The sequence below is a fragment of the Sander lucioperca genome, chromosome 12, assembly GCF_008315115.2.
Source record: "Sander lucioperca isolate FBNREF2018 chromosome 12, SLUC_FBN_1.2, whole genome shotgun sequence".
Lineage (NCBI taxonomy): Eukaryota > Metazoa > Chordata > Actinopteri > Perciformes > Percidae > Sander > Sander lucioperca.
Window position 1 is genome coordinate 12,065,981 of NC_050184.1, and position 16,517 is coordinate 12,082,497.

Consider the following 16,517-nt stretch of genomic DNA (forward strand, 5'->3'; position numbering starts at 1 on the left):
GATATATTTTCCATTTGGGCTTTGATTACAGTAAACAAGTCTACCAATATTGGAAGAAAAACCTGTATTTAAATGTAAATCAAAGGTGCTCTTTACGACACAAAGCAACAGTAAAATGAACTTAGTTATCATTATTCAAGTGATGAATAGATTCTTTATTGTCATAATAAACATTTATTTCTGGCAAACAGCACCAGATGTCAAAAGCTCTTTAGATCCCAGCTGTTTACATATAGTGCATCACAGTTCCTCTTTCATGTTATAAACGTAGCTGTTTGTATCCTCTCTGAGCTCTTCTTCACATTTGTTCCCACACACAAGAAGCTCAGCATGAGGAGGGAATGGTGTCTTTGTCTCTGGAGATCCACCGATGGAGATCCCTGGTGACGACAGCGACATGATGATCCTCGTCTTCTGCTGAACCTTAGAGTGCTTTACGTCATCCGCAGCTTTCAAATGATGATGCAAAGTACATTTGCTCAGCTGGAGTTCGACCCGAGACCTGGGGTTCTTATTCCTTACAGTCCGCTTGCTGCTGCTTTGTAAATATGAAGGTCCTTGCAATGACGGAGAGCTTTGATGGAGAGGTGAGGCGGCGGTGGAGGTGGTGGGACACTGGCCAGACTTTGAACTACCCCTTCCTTCAACGCACGCTGACACATTGACATTATCAGGGGTTGATGTGTGCACAATTTGGCCCTCTGTCCCTGACTTACATATTCTGAGTTCAGTCTGTTTGGTGCCTTTTTGGTTCAATTCACCATTTGTGTTGCTCTTGCTGCAGGCCAGCACTGAATCAGGAGGGAAAACTCCGTTGTAAAGCAGCACAAAGTCCCTCTGACTGGTCAAAGGAAGAATCTTCTGCTTGAGACGACACTTGTTGAAGATCTCCAGAGATAAATCTACAGCATGAAGTAGTGACAGCAGATAAAAACATGTTGGGTGGTATCACACATCAGCCTGTTGAGCAAACTAGTCAGTCAGTTGTCTTTTAAATAACTCGAAAACTATTCATCTGACATAGTTCACACTTGGCTAGTGTGGTTTCGACACGCAACACGTTCAGAATAATGAACTTTTTAGCGGGTATATTGACTGTGACTTTTTGCTGCTACCAATGTTGCATGATTGCTGGATATACCAACCAAACCTTTCTTCACTTTCCTGAAGTCAACGAGCACGGGTGGATAGCCTACAGGAACAGCAACGTCAAGCCACTAAGCCTGTTTGGAAATTAATAGCTTACGATAATAATGACGAGACAAGATTTCAAATTTTCAAATTTTCGTTACCAATACCGAAATGGTTCCTAAACGATACCTATACTTTTTCCAATACCAAATTTATAAAAGTTTTCAACTCTTACTACATGAGCCCTTTCTCTGTGCGTAACATAGAGTTTTTCCTGCCTGCCTCTGCAACATGTAACGTTAGGCAGCCAATCACCAGCATTATTAGAAAACATGCTGCATGTTTATTGGCTCACTGACGCTGATGAGATTTACTCATAGTATTGAAATTGGGTATTGAATGACAAGGCATTTTTCGATACTCGAAACTTTAGAGCAGGGGTGTCAAACTCGTTTTAGTTCATGGGCCACATACCCCTAATTTGATCTCAAGTGGGCCAGACCAGTAAACCACTCCAGAAAGATCAGAAAGTTTATCTGCCACAGAGTTTCTTGTCAGCTTGATGTTGGCAAACGCAAGTTGCTTCTGCTATGACAGCGTTCTAAGGCCATTGTAGGAAAAAAAATAATGCTACGGACCCGGGAGAGAGGGGTAATATTTAGAGAAAAAACTAAGATTAAATTCATACATTTACGGAAAAAGAACTCAGATATTCTCTGGGATTAAAGTAGTAAATTTGGATATATTTGAAATTGGAATTAATTACTTCTCTGCAATTTTCACACTTTGCAAAGTCATCCAGTAGGCCTGATTGGACCCTTTGGCGGTCCGGTTCTGGCCCACGGATCGTATGTTTAAAACCCTGCTTTAGAGGCAATTCAGTCGGTGCCTAAAAAGTATTGAATTCAAAACCCAGCCCTATTCCTAAATTAGTGAAAATTAGTGAAATTAAATTAGTTTGACTAAAATGACAAAATTATTGATAATCATAAGCAAAGCATATTAAGTGCTGTGAGGGCCTTCTGTAAGCTATTTTGGGGTACAATGGTTCTGGAGAATGCTGCAAGCAGCAATACAGGAGGCCAAGCAATCTGCCAGTTCCAAACAGCCACGTTTTAAACGGCACTGCGCTAGTGTTTCATAAAGGGAACTATGATGCAGTGAAATTATGTGACAACTTTTTTTTTGAGCATGGTGTTAACTTTCCACTTTAAACGTCTACTGAACCTGAAAAAGAAAAAGGAGTGATCAGCTGTGATAATGTGAGCTCACCCAGTGCTTCCACAACAGTCCTGGGTATCACCTCCTTCAGCACTTCACAGTTGGTATGAAGAGCTGGATTACAGTTCATCTCCAACAGCCACACCTTAGGAGCACACAACGACATGGTTAGTCCAAAAACATGCACATTAACACACAAACACTGACTGATACACTCAGATACTAAGCGATGTCTCAACCACCTTGAAGTCCTCGTCAACCATGAAGTCGCAGCCAATCAAGTCAAAGAAGCCCAGTCGGCAGTCGAACTTGGATTTGACTGCTAAGAAACACTGTGTCAGGATCTGCTGCATGTGCTTCTGATGCATGAAAAGGAAAAACAACCTGTTGGTCAAATTAGGCTTCTGAGTGATACACAATATAGCACATCCTCCAGCAGCCATTTTGAATGTCTGCTGCTCTTAACAACTCTATTTGAGAATGTGTGGTTGCATTTTTTCGATGATTTATTTGTCTGCTCTTTTTAAATGACTTGATCATTACTTTAGTCTTGACTGGCTTCATGTTGAAACAATTTAGCTGCATTAATTGATTTTTGGCGGCAGCAGGACAACATTGACTTTCTGTCTGCTGTTTAGTGCCGGGCAGGTAGTGTAAAGTAGGTTTATCAGAGCGTTTTAGCTGAAAATAGCTGCTGGAAATGAGAGACAAATAGTCCGGAAAACCAAAACAACAAGATATAAAAAGCTAAAACTCTTAGTGGAGTATATAAATATAATATTGATTAGTGCCACTTAAAGCTTACTGAATCTCACTAACCGTAATACCACATTACCTGACAGAAAAGTAAGTTTAAAGACCAACTTAAAGGAGCAGTGTGTATGATTTTTTTTACATAGGTTAGTATCGTATTGCCAGACCTATCTCCATAGCTCTGTGTCAGTGCTGGAGTATTGTCTGGCTACATAGAGATAGCGAGAGGGACATCCGCCACGTGAGAGACGCGCTGGATGTCAGGCTTTATCCAAGCAATGTACTACATCTGTTGAGCCAGACTAGGGCCATACCATGTTTCTACAGTAGCCCAGAAAGAACAAACCAAACAATGGCTCTCGAGAAGGCCACCGTAGGTTCCACTAGATGCTTGGAAAGGGAGGGGTGAGGCGTATTCAGTTGGTTGTAATCTGCAACCTCACCACTAGATGCCTCTAAATCCTACACACTGGTCCTTTAAGGAAATACTAAACTACACCGTAGCAGTGTCAGTGCAGTAATATAAGTTGTATTATCACAGTGAAGAAGTTAGGATTGGACTTCTATTAAGTTTGGGGCATTGCAAGATAGATTTTAAAAGAATATAAAAAAAATCAAAAAAGTAAAGACCAAAATGTCTTTTAGTCCCTGATGCGATTTAAGCACTTAATCATACACTTCCTTTAATGCAACCTGCTAGTAACTTAACAGCAGTGTGTAATGCATGCTTTCTGTTAAGAATGCATAGTCTTGAAGCACAAACCAAAATACCCAGTTGATGTCCCTGAGTAATTTTCTCCAACTTGACAAAGCTCTTCCAGAGTCACAGACATGACTTGGCTGTTTTTTACAGGCTGTGTAATACTGCCATGAGTAGTAAATTAACTTTGACATGAAGAGTGTCCCTTTTAAAGAATTTACCATTAATAATACTCAAAACCATGATGTCTAGAATGGTTCTGCGATTATGGTATTTTTCAAATAATTCTAACTGCATACATTTTTCATTTCTACACAGAGTGGTTTTAATAAGAGATTTAGTTATTTCTTTAAGTGTGTACAGTATGACAGTTCTCAGTTGGACTCGTATATAGAGTTATATTTAATAACATTTGGACATTGTATTTCTTTCTTTCCTTTAGATACAGTATTTTAAAACTATTTATGTTCATTTGTAAACTGGTGGCAAGCATGCACAGCTGTCTTTAATTTTTAATGTTAGGTGGGGTCCTTTTACAAGCCCTTAAGGGTTTTTTTCATACCACCATTTTCTTATGTTACTGTATATTTCTTTTTTTCTTTTTCTTTTTATATGCACAAATAAAGAACTAAAGAAAATATCTGTGATACAATAGCAGATTTCTGTTAAACCAAACACATTTTGTTTTGTTGTATACACTGCAATGTGTGTCACTATCACACACTGAAGGTTTGAGGTTTCTCTCTAACAGGTGCAACCTGAAAAAGATAAAAAATGTGTACATTGTGGCGTTTGTTGTACTAGAAGGCACTATGGATAAAAACAATCACCAAACAGCACATGTGATATTTCATTTTAGTAATAACATGATGTATCCTCAAACCGGAATGAGGTCACCCAAGCCTAAACGCAATCTCAATTAGCTGCAAGCGCCAACAACCATCATTATAATGGTAATTGGTCCCAGAGAGCAACAACACACAGCAGCACTCACTGCAAAGGCGCCCAGCACCCAGTCCCTGGGCAGACCCTTGGCAACCCGAAATCTGTCATTGACGTAGGTGTTGAAGCTCTCCATGGACCACACAGTGTCCTCCTTTAGCTGGCTGTACAGAGGATTCTTCTTCTGCATATACTGGAGACAGACAGCAGGGGGACCAGAGACACATGGAGCAGTCAGCATTAGCAGAGAAACAGTTAGTGACACACAGCTAATGCTTGATCTATTCAACCTCTCTGGAAGTAATGCAAATATCTCTCCAGTATTATCATGAATGGTTTTACCCTTTTTAATTTGTGTTAATTGGGAGTTTACGTGATAAACATTTGACCTTAAACAGCTTAAACAGTTAACATGAAATATTCTCCAGTGAAAGTCAAACCCAGAGTATAAAAATATGTGATGAGCTGGTGAATGAATGCCTTTAAACTCCAAAACTTAACAGTGATTTCAGTCCAGTTCCTAGTTCTTCTTTTTATTTAATGCAGGCATATTGGTAATTGACAGCATTTGTTGATTGTTCAGTTTTTCAGTGCAGATAATTATCGCACAGCAGCTGCAAAGAAGGGGGTATCTTCCTAAGTTTGATTTGAAAGATATATACTGATTTGTGTAACTCAGACTGCTGAAGCCTTATATTAGCTTCATATACATGTTGCAGTACATTTATAGTATACATGTCAGTATATTTTTCCACAGCTTTCACATTGAACACTCATTCGAAAGTGATCTTTTTAAGGCCATGTATGAGTGATAACAACAAGCAAAATAGGGTAAATGACTACTGTTTTAAGACGGACTTAAAAGTTGTGAACCTTTAAACTTTGATCTGCCAGTTAACCCTTGATATTTGGGCAGTCTGTATGTTATTGAGGTATACCTGATTGGTCAGGTGGGCAGAGAGGTTGTTGGAGCTGGGGTCATAAAGGTCACAGGTCAGTCGCACATAACCGTGGCGAAAGAAGACCATGTAAGGTGAAGTGCAAGCAATTAGAAGGTAAGAGCGCACATCAAACTTTTTCCCTCTCAGGAGCAGCGGACTCTGGATGTAACTGAGGGAAAAAAATGTCAGTTTATATTTGTCAATTTGTCAACAAAAAGATTTTGCCTTTTTGAAGACACAAAATGTGTCATAATATTGATTTTAACAACCTAATTGTTAGGTATGTTCACCCACTGTTGGACAATGCGAGCCTGAGGCTGGCGGCGGTGCATCTTCCTGGCCTGACGGTCCTCCGTGTGCTGCAGCTTCAGTCTGAAGGCAGCTACGTCCTCCTGGCTCTTCAGCAGAAAGATCCCTCTGCCCTGGTTCAGACCCGTGGGCTTACAGATCCACATGTGACTCTCATTGTTGCTCACACCTGGTAACAGTCGTAAACTTACTGTACATCAGGTAAATCAACAAACGTATGACATAAAAGGTAAATCTCTCCTGTTCTATATTGTTTCTTTTATTGCTTTCAGACCTACAGTGTGTTAAGGCATACTTTCTGTTGTTATTCTGTTATATTGTCTTCTTTATTCTATGAATGCCAATGACTGCTGTGTCTGAAATCACTCCATATTTGCTCTTAAGTACACCATGTACTTTCCGCCATTTTATTTGAGTTTTTAAATCTAAAAAGTGGAAAAAATCCCACAAGGCAGTTCTTCACCTTTGCTAGATGTGTACAGTACATTAACGTTATGCCATAGTGGAAAGTAGCTACGTATGTTTACTCAAGAATTGTATGCTATCCTATTCAGCTTGTATTTTCTGCTACTTTATACTACTCCACTACATTTTGGAGAGAAACATTGTACTTTTTACTCCACTTATATGATGGCTAGTTACTTTGAATGTGAACATTCAGATTATATAAATAGATCAGCTCATAAAATATGCTGCATTAAACTACCCAACAGTGTACAGTATAACGTAGTTAAAGTAGCTTCAACTCAAGCACCTACAATATTAAAATGCTGCTTACATGTTGATGCATCAGTAATAATAATCAAACAATTCTCTGACCGAGGTTATTCTACTGTATAATAGGTACTTTTACTTTTGCAGCTATACTTTCGAGTGTAGGATTGTACATGGGGTTTTCTCACTTTAACTAAGTCTTAATAATTATTCTCCTATTAGTGTTCTGATCTGTTCTTTGCTCTTGTCTTCTTTTCCACGAATTCATCTGTCACCCAGAGATTTAACCAGCTGTCTGTGTCTCTCTCCTGTTTACTTAGTGATAACCATGTTTGTCATAACGCGCACACCACTTATCATGATTCTGTGTGTCTGTATTACTACAAACAATACAGAAACCATGGGATAGTTTCATCTCCAGTCCTTAAAATGAATGCTTTTTAGGTGTAATATTAAAAGTATTTTATTTGTCTCAGCCCTGTCCTGTGCTGCAGCCGCTCTACATCCAGATCCCATTGAGCGTTTCTCCGTGTGTTTGTGTCTTAGACCTGCCCTCTGACTCATCTCTATGGCGACAGCATGTTCCCCTGGTGATTTAATCAGGGCCTTATGGGAGGTGAAGTGCATTATTTTCCAACGTCCTCAACCTCTTGATTAAACAATCACTAAAGCAACTGTTGTCTTAACACTGCCAAGCACAAACTAGTGTCTTTCTTTTCATTATTGGATGCATGACAGGTCAAGTTGGATTGATCTTATTTCAAACTGGAGTCTTAATGTCTAAATAAACACAAATCCAGTTGAACCAGTGTTGTGTTGTTGCATGTAGTACTACTGTACTATAGGTTAATGTAGGTGTTTGGGCATTTTACCCTCCTGCTGGGCAAAGAAAGCCTCCCTCTCTTCCCTCACATCCATGCGGAAGGTAGTAGGAATAAACTCTTCCATTTTCAGCCTCCTGTGAAGAACAACACAACAAGGATGAAGCCCTAATGAATGTCTGTCTTCTCAGCTGTTTCAACTTGCCTATTTTATATACTGAAAATCAAAACTGCCTGGGAAAGTTACTTTAGATCTCATTATGTTTAAATAACATGTCATGGAGAACCATAACTGTTTTTTTTTGTTTTTTTAAATGAATCATACTCTAAATTACTGGTGACCACTTCACATGTCAGGATGATTATGTCAGACTAAGTCAGCCAGAGGGGTTTTCTGTGGCAACTATTCCTGTTATTATCCAAAGTTTGTAAAGGGTAGTTCAGAGATGAGGTCGTACATGTGGAATTACGTAACTTTCCGACAGCCATGTTTTCCTATTAATGTATTTCACTACAGTATAAGAACTTGCTTGAATTTAATACCCTATTAGAGAGATCATCCTGTTTGCTTGAAATGTTACATTGCCATTGAGTGGTCAGACATTTATATCAAGTCCCAGACATACAGTAACAATGTTCACTATAATGGATTGACTCAAGTTTTACATCTCTAAAATAAATTTTCCAAATGAATGGAAGCCAACGGCTTGTAGGAAGTAATGTCCCAGAAGTAATGTAAAGGAACAGATTCCGCAAGTCGAATATAATTCAACTAGTAAAAAAATCAATACTATTCGAATGCTGAAATTACTATTCAAATGTGATTTTTTTATAATAATGTTGGCTAACGTTAGCTAATCTTCCCCTTGGCCTACCCGCATGTGAAAATGAAATGCTTTTGTCATGTCACGTCATGAACAATAAGTAAGTGGGAGTGAGAAACACAAGGCATTGTGAGGTCCTAAGGTTGGAGTGACAGGCTGCGCCTGGAAATCGGAAGAAAGATGGGAAATAGTTTGAATATGACTTTAAAATCGACATCCACCGAGCCAAAATGCTTATGTTATTATTAGTTAGCTTGTTCTCGTTTCCTAACTGCATCACAAGTTATCGGAGCTTATGGGAGCTTCATGGAGACAGCTAAAGTTTATGTTAGCTGTCAGAGTTAGCTTTGACTTCATATATTACCTTCTAATAGCTGTATTCTCAGTAACGTGACAATCTGAAAGAAACAGGTTACTTATAAATCACAAAAATAGTAGTGACAGCGCCGTTTAGCTTAGTTATCAATGCCGTTAGCATCGTGGCTAACACTATTGTTACTTATTTTATGACAAATCGTTCCGGCTGTGGTTTTTAACATGATGTTGTTGTGCTAACCAAGCACGTTAGCCTTTACAACAGAGCCGCTTCACTACACTTGTTAGATAATGTTTCATTACAGAGTTCTCTGTTGATTTGTGTTTGTCGCTGCTATTTAAAACACATAAATACACGTACAGTATTACATGTCATTTTAGCTGATTTTATCTTTTATCCAAAGCAACTTACAGAGGTCACACGCCTCTGGAGCAACTAGGGGTTAAGTGTCTTGCTCAGGGACACATTGGTTGATGTATCGCAGTGGGAATTGAACTCAGATCTCCCACACCAAAGGCATGTGTCATATCCACAGGCCATTACCACCACATTACAGTATATGTGCAAAATAAATTTGGTATATCAATGCATGTTCATAAACGTTTGCTGGGTTATCAAAGGCACTCTGTGAAGTTTTCTTATTCTTACATCCAGTGTATCCCTGAGGCCTAACAAACATGTTGAGAGTATTTTTCATATATTTTGAATACTACAGTCTTTCCATCCATGTTTGCTAGCTTGCAGTCTTCTTCATTACCTTTGCTGGGGCATTGCTACATTTTTATGGCACTTTAGTCAGTTAATGGAATAGTATAAAACCTTTAACAAGAATGTGTACTGATGTGAGAGCGTACATATTTGCCCTATACGTGTGCATGACATACACACATGCACCTGCTTGTAAAAACATAGTACAATGAGTGGCCAAAAACTCCACAAGGTACCTTTAACTTCTTTACCTTAAAATCTAACTTAAAGATTTTTTTTTACAGGTGGTTACTATTAGATTGTACTGTATGGTTAAATGGTTTGTCTGAACTTTGTACAACTTATTCCGTAAAAGGAATTCTTTGATATTCAAGACTTATTTCTCTTTCACGTGTTGATCAAAAGAATCGGGTTTGTAAAATGTTTTTCACTGTATTCATTTACTATCAATAATTAACCACTGAAATAGTTTACATAACTGACACACATCATGCTCAGTACAAGTCTTGTGAGATAGGAGGCTTGCTTTCTGATGATGCCATTTGGCTGTGTTTATTAAATAGTGTCGCAGTCTGATATGTCTTTCAATCAGTATTTGCAGAGCTGGGCCTCTATTGAGCCTTCATGATGGCACCAAATTGTTAGGTTTGAGACACAAAAATACATACATTGGTAAAGCTGCTATATCTGTCTGCTTTTAAAACACACTACCTCAATCCTCGACCGTGGTGGACTTTGCTGCTGACTCGCTCATATTCCCGCAGACTGCTGAGAAGGCCGATCTTAGTGGTGAGCACCTTGTTGTTGGGAATCTGGTACACCAACTGTTCACCTGGGAAAAACACATGATTTAAGTTTTCTTTGTGTGAATGGAAGGCAATACACCTTTTTCCTACTAAAAGCAAAATGAGAACAGAAATGAAACATTTATATTTTGAAATACAAATTTTCCAATTTCCCAATTTTCTATGTCATTTCCCTGCGACAGGTAACATTGTTATATGTTTGTACAGTTTATAGTAAGGTACAGCATTCAGATTATGTCTCGTAAATGAATATAGTCTTGGACCTGCTCTGAAGTTACAGTAGTTGGCTGGTGATTTGGTCTCACACCACTTGAGTTTGAAATCCTCCCTCTGCTTATTGTAAATCCTCTTCCATCCTCTGCTCTCACAGTAACCGCTCACTCTAAAGGAAAAGTCCCAAAGGAAATCAATCACACTTCTGCTTTAATCACACACAAATCCAAATCCAAATCCAGAGGTCAGGGGTCACATGTAATCCCTAATAAGGGGCCCATAACAAAATATACAGCAGGAGAATAATCTTTTCTGCTAGCATGAAAGCAAATCTTTCCTTAGAAGTCATCATTTTTCTTAAGCTTTTTATTTTAAAATTAAACAATTTCACTTACAATGTGATCCCATTTTTTTTTAAATACCTACAATCCAACACATTATTGATACCCCTCATGTCCTTTATTTCATATTTCTCTACTTACATTTCAGCCCCATTGGCTCCTCCAAAGAAGTAGAAAGGCCCAGGCCCCCGGGGCTCCTCTACCTGCCGCTGCCTGTTCCTGTCTGGGCAGGAGCAGGTCGACAAGTCCCTGGGGACGGACTTTCGGAGGAATCGCTCCACCAGGCCCGCACCTGCTAATTTTACGTACACAAACACACAGAAATCACACTGTCACTCAATCTCAAACAAACACATAAGCTCTGTCACATGCATGTAAATTGTGTTGATTAACTGTATTTTGTTATGCTGCAATAAAGGATCAACATACTGGAAAAAAAAATAACAAATGACTTCACATTTGACATCCCACTTTCCCCTCCACACACCTGACCCTCTATCCCGGCTTTCCTGCTTGACAGTCATGTGGGGAAACCTCTCTCTCTTTTTCTGTGTCTCCTCCCTTTGGACCTGCTCCAGTCCACCTTCTGATGTCACTTCCTGCATGCCACTATGGTCAGGTGATGAAGACTGTTCTCCTGGCTCCTCCTGCCTCAGTTTTCCTACAGGCTGGTTGTCCCCACAGGGAACCTCTACTTCCTTCTTCACCGCTTCTGCCCCTTGTTGCTCCTCTGCCTGGCCTTCACTGTAGGGCTCCACCCAGAACTCAGATGACATGACCTTGTGCTGGTGCAGATTGCTGGTGATGACTAAAAATGTTCCAACATGGGAGGACAGGTGGACCCTTTTCTGCTGTGCAGTGACACTGTAGTCAGAAATGGAGACCAGGAATGAGATGTTTTTTTTTATTTTTTATTGTGAGTCAAAGCGCTGAAAATTTGGTGGAGTATGAGAGGAAAAGAAGAGAAACAGATTGCCCTTCATTAATAGTACTGTACTGTACTGTATGTCCGGTATGGTCACATGATATTATTTTCATTAGCCATGCTCTACGGCTCTACCGTGGCTCTACGGTTGGCTATGTCAGTCTGTTGGTTGGTCGGTCCACCACTTTGGTTCCAACAAAGAAGTATCTCAACAATTATTGGATGGGTTGAAATGCCTTGAAATGTTTTACAGGCATTCATGGTGCCCACAGGATGAATCCTAATGACTTTGGTGATCCCATGACTTTCCTCTGTTGCGTTCACAGGCTGTAGTTTTCACTTATCCTACTCCATGTAGCCTAGTTGGTGAAACTTGTTGTCTCAACAGCTTTGGTTCAGACATTCATGACACTATATTTTGACCAGACTGTAAATTGACATGGATATTGATGGTCATGGTAGTCAGAGGATTATTCCTAATGATTTTGGTGAACCCCTGATCTTTTGTCTAACCCCACCAGTTCAAACTTTGCACTTGACAATCACTTTGGTCCATAGATATTTAGCTAGAGTTCTCAGAATGGTGGTCCCTTTCCTCTAGCAACACCATCAGACTTGAATGTCAAACTCTCACAATCTAAATGTCTATCTGCTATGAAATTTGCACCTTCATGGTCACATTGTAATTTAATGACCCAATTACCTTTCGTCTGGCGCCACCATTAGAACAAACCTTAAATGTTAAGGCTCACTACTGATAAAAGTCTCGATAATAGTTTTGTTTGGTTTACAGTAATGAACATTTCATCTTCTAAGGGTTAAGACTTTTATCCTTGTTTGTGTCTGTATAGTTGAAAATGCAATATCACATTTGGCAAACCTGACAAAATAAAAAGTGTAAAGAAAATGTGCTATCTCGAAATAAATGTGGTGTTTTGTATTAGAAGACAGGAGCTGACCTTATTGTAGTTACAGTTAGAAGCAAAAGGGGTTACCTGCGACTCCTCAGACACAAGGAAAGCCAGACTCCATGAAAACCTACTCAGCCTGTTTCTCTGCCATGTGCGCTCAACCTTGTAGTCCAACGGCAAGACCCAGACACACAACAAACCCGCACACTGAAGGTAGTTGGCAGTTAAGCCAACTGAAATCAGCCATAGTCTTTTAAACTGCAAGTAAACAAACCCACAAGACAAATGTAAACAATCACCGGTTACTCTGGTAATGGGACCCTTAGCAACAGTTGCCGCTTGTAGACTGAATCTTACAACAGCAGCTTAAGACAAACTAACTACTCAAGATTATGTATCCCACACCTACCCCACCTCTAAGTTTAGCTTCATTCAATATTAACTGCCTGTAAGCCTCTGTTGTGTGAACCCTAGGTAACACGAGAGCAATGTCAATCAAAATGGATTTGCCAGTTTTCCAGGGTATTATATCCTGACACCAAAGGTAAAATATTGTTTACAGTCTCAGTGAGATACAAAGTATTTATTCTGTTAGTTTATTTTTTTATTCATTTAAAATTGTATAATTGTAATATTGTAATATTGTATATTTTATACTGGTTGACTGTTTCTTAAGCTGCCCTATCTACAGTAAGCTCCATTTTACACACTAAAAACCAAATCCTAAACGGTTAATTATCCACGCTAACTAGAAAAGTTATGTTCTTTTTTTAGATTCTGTGAGTCTAGTGTAGTAGTGGATACAATAATGAATAATTAGTACCAAATATCAAGATGATTTCCACATTCAAACCTTTTAGATACTGAATAACTTGAGCTGTAAGTTAACCTGAGCACTTGATTAAACCTAAATCCTCCAGACATTATTTTATTGTGAACATCAACCTATTCCAACATTAATTAATCCATCTGAATCAACGTTGTAAATGGTTTTATTACAGACATTATCATGAATCATATTGTCTAGAGCCAAATGCAGTGGCAGGTATGCAGTTGGGCAACATAGTATTTGTCTGCTCGCATGGCAAATCACCTTTCTATCTCAGTGATTTGACTCAGGAGGAAACACCCAGGCCCAGCCACGGTTGGCAATTATGCATAATCTCCTCTCTTCCTCCCCACAGTCTGATAATTGACAAGGGTGGGTGCCTCTTAGACCCAGCATCCATGCAATCATATAATTACACATAAAGTAGGGTAACCACCAGGAGTGGAACACCTAGCAGAGCGTATTTAAAGTATTTTAAACATATTTAGAGCAGGCCTGTCAAACGCTGCAGTGTTATAACATATGAGAACTGAACTGAGCCACTAATAAAATGAGTTTCCATGTTTCATATCAAAGAAATGCAAACTGTCCGTATCATCACACCTCATAATACATGTATGTGTTGTTACACATTTCAAGCAAGATTCAATTTACAAGATGGATGCAATAGTCACTAGACATTCACATCAGTTCAGTCATTTACACACATTGCAAAAGAGAGTAATGCTTGGCAATGATGCGAGTCCAGCCACAGCGCCCCAGTTATTAGAAGCGGGCCTTCCATATTCCTGTTTAACAGAGCTTTGTGTGGAGCCAGTGTCAGCCACACCTTGATAAAGAGCTGCCATCTGATAGACACACTTTGCAAAGTGCTGCGTAGGTGGACAAAGAGAACAGGCTTGTTTTACAGCCCTGTCGCCTTGTGGTTCACCATCTGCCAAGAGGCTGTGTGCATGTGTGTGTATATGAGAATGTACACTTGTGTTTTTTGTGTGGCTAATCTGTATGTTCCCTTTTTGTATTACATACTTCATGATTAATAACTTTACTATTTTTATTTGACCTCTGTATGTCAGACGAACAGTGTGGGCCAAAGTGTGACACTCTTTTACCTTACCTTACCTTAACTGAACTTTCCTTTTTCTTTTTTTTTTCTGCAGGTGGTGCTCCTCTCATTGTGTGTTTATCCATGGCAGCTACGCCTGTTCATACTAACAAGTCAGTTATTCTCCTATTTACTCCAAACAAACCAGAAATAGACAACATCACTACATCACTCCTCCAACTTCCCAAGAAAAAACTGCATTGACCCACACAGAGTAATGTGTTCTATCAGAGAAACAAAATATATACTGAGTTATATAAAAATCATTATATGAAAAGTATGTGTGTGTGTGTGTGTGCGTGTGTGTGTGTGTGTGTGTGTGTGTGTGTGTGTGTGTGTGTGTCTCAGGGCGGTTACACCATAAAGTGTGTGTCTTTGGAGACTCGCCTATTCCCATGTCATCTCAACTGCCTCCTGTACCAGGACGTGCTCAGCAATTACAGGGATGCAGCCTGCAGCAATGGTGTCCCTACACAACCCATTATTTGGAGGGATTCTCCTTGTCAAGGTGTTACAGTGGAAGTAATGGAGTTAAGTTTCGATGTAAAGAAAGGCTCGTCTCAATAGGGTCTTTCTCTCTCCTGCTATTCATGATTTCCTTACAGAGTTACACCAGGAAAGCAGAGGGGGCAGTAGCAGTGGGGGGTGACATTTTGTTCCCAGGGTCTGTATTCGCTCATTCCCACTGCTAACAAATGCAAGATGGAGACACAAAGACATCAAATTTCACCAAGACTAACTTTATCATGGGAAATGTACAAGTCATACGCAAATTTCTGTCCCCAGATAAATGGTTGTTTTGAGACAGATATGTAAAAAATAAAAATAAAAATGAAATACATGTGGTGTTTTATTTTTTATTGCCTTTACGTCTGTTAGTCAGGTGTGTATGCATATTACTCCATAATGAGGTGTCTGTTTTGTTTGAATACGTCCACAGGCTTCAAATCTGACTGCTGTTGTGGGTTTACAGTTGTGACATTTTTAGATTCACTTTTACAGTGATTAGTCATCACAAAATTGCTACCAAGTAGTTTAACATTGGGAGAATATGTGGTTTATGTGGTATACATAATGTAAACATCACTGATATGGCTCTTAAATAAAGACGTCATATACTCCATGCAGCTTTGGTATTTCACACTATCATCATAAGGTGATGAAGGTGGAGAAATGCTGCCACAGTCCCACCCAGCTGAGCCTCTGTGGTCACTCCAAATGCAGAGAAAACATGTACGTGATTCGTACTGATGGCAACCTCCTGGATTAACGTCATCCAGTATGTTCGTTACACCCTCTAAAGTTATCAAAAAACACACACAAGGAATACCACTTGATTTTGAAGTGGAAAATGACTCACAGATAGCAGACTTTGGCAAGAACACGACAGAATAGAGAGAGTTGGTGAAGGAAAAGATGCTCCAAGCCTTGAAATACACCAACTAACAAGAAAGTGCTTGATACAACAAGTGTGGGGGCCCCTTCACTGGTCAGCACTTTAGAAATCAGTCAAGTCAGTCAGGTGAAATCAATCAACATATTAGTACAGCGTTGGGAAGGAAGGCAGTATTACTGACACAAATGGTTAGGTATTTAAACTACTAGATGTCTTCGGTCAGTGTTTATCTGGCAGGATATTTACATAGGTCTCAGTTAATAGGATATGAGCACCAGTAATATATCACGGTGCCCCAATTTAAAAATAAATAAAAATAGGGAAACTTGTAATAACCGACAAATTCTGAATTTTCATTTGTATCATCGATCCAGGCATAAGGAAAATCATTAATTCATCCATGCATTTTTTTCTCTGTCAGTGGCAGGCATTGACATTTCTGTGCTTTGAATTCTGAGTTTAAAAGAGCACCTGAGGGGAGTCTATTCAACTACTGTGGACATTTACAAGCAGTTTAAAGAAATGGCAGCCAACTCTGCAGAAATACCTGTTCAAAATTAGGTCAGGAGGTTATTAGAAATATACTGGCAGCAGTGCTAATGCATCAAATA

General features: G+C 39.3%; 1 protein-coding gene and 1 long non-coding RNA gene across 5 annotated transcripts; one reads left to right on the forward strand and one right to left on the reverse strand.

Moving 5' to 3' along the window:
• Positions 1–134: 134 nt before the first annotated feature.
• Positions 135–12,956, reverse strand: ttll10 (tubulin tyrosine ligase-like family, member 10). Of its 4 annotated transcripts, none has more exons than XM_036008087.1 (12): positions 12,661–12,956; positions 11,228–11,538; positions 10,882–11,035; positions 10,450–10,568; positions 10,092–10,212; positions 7,584–7,669; positions 5,983–6,166; positions 5,686–5,857; positions 4,800–4,940; positions 2,595–2,711; positions 2,404–2,497; positions 135–902 (listed from the first exon to the last, which is right to left on the reverse strand). In XM_036008087.1, exons 2-12 carry the CDS (start codon positions 11,514–11,516, stop codon positions 241–243), a joined length of 2,139 nt encoding a protein of 712 aa, XP_035863980.1. In that variant the 5' UTR covers positions 11,517–11,538; positions 12,661–12,956; the 3' UTR covers positions 135–240. The 4 variants fall into 4 exon arrangements, with proteins under 4 accessions (XP_035863980.1, XP_035863979.1, XP_031142716.1 ...); XM_036008086.1 differs by having other exon boundaries at positions 11,228–11,548; XM_031286856.2 differs by having other exon boundaries at positions 10,882–11,032; positions 11,228–11,604.
• Positions 12,942–15,295, forward strand: LOC116041043. Its single transcript, XR_004102827.2, has 3 exons — positions 12,942–13,120; positions 14,566–14,623; positions 14,859–15,295. It is a non-coding gene; the product is annotated as an uncharacterized LOC116041043 (long non-coding RNA).
• The last annotated feature ends 1,222 nt before the right edge of the window (positions 15,296–16,517 follow it).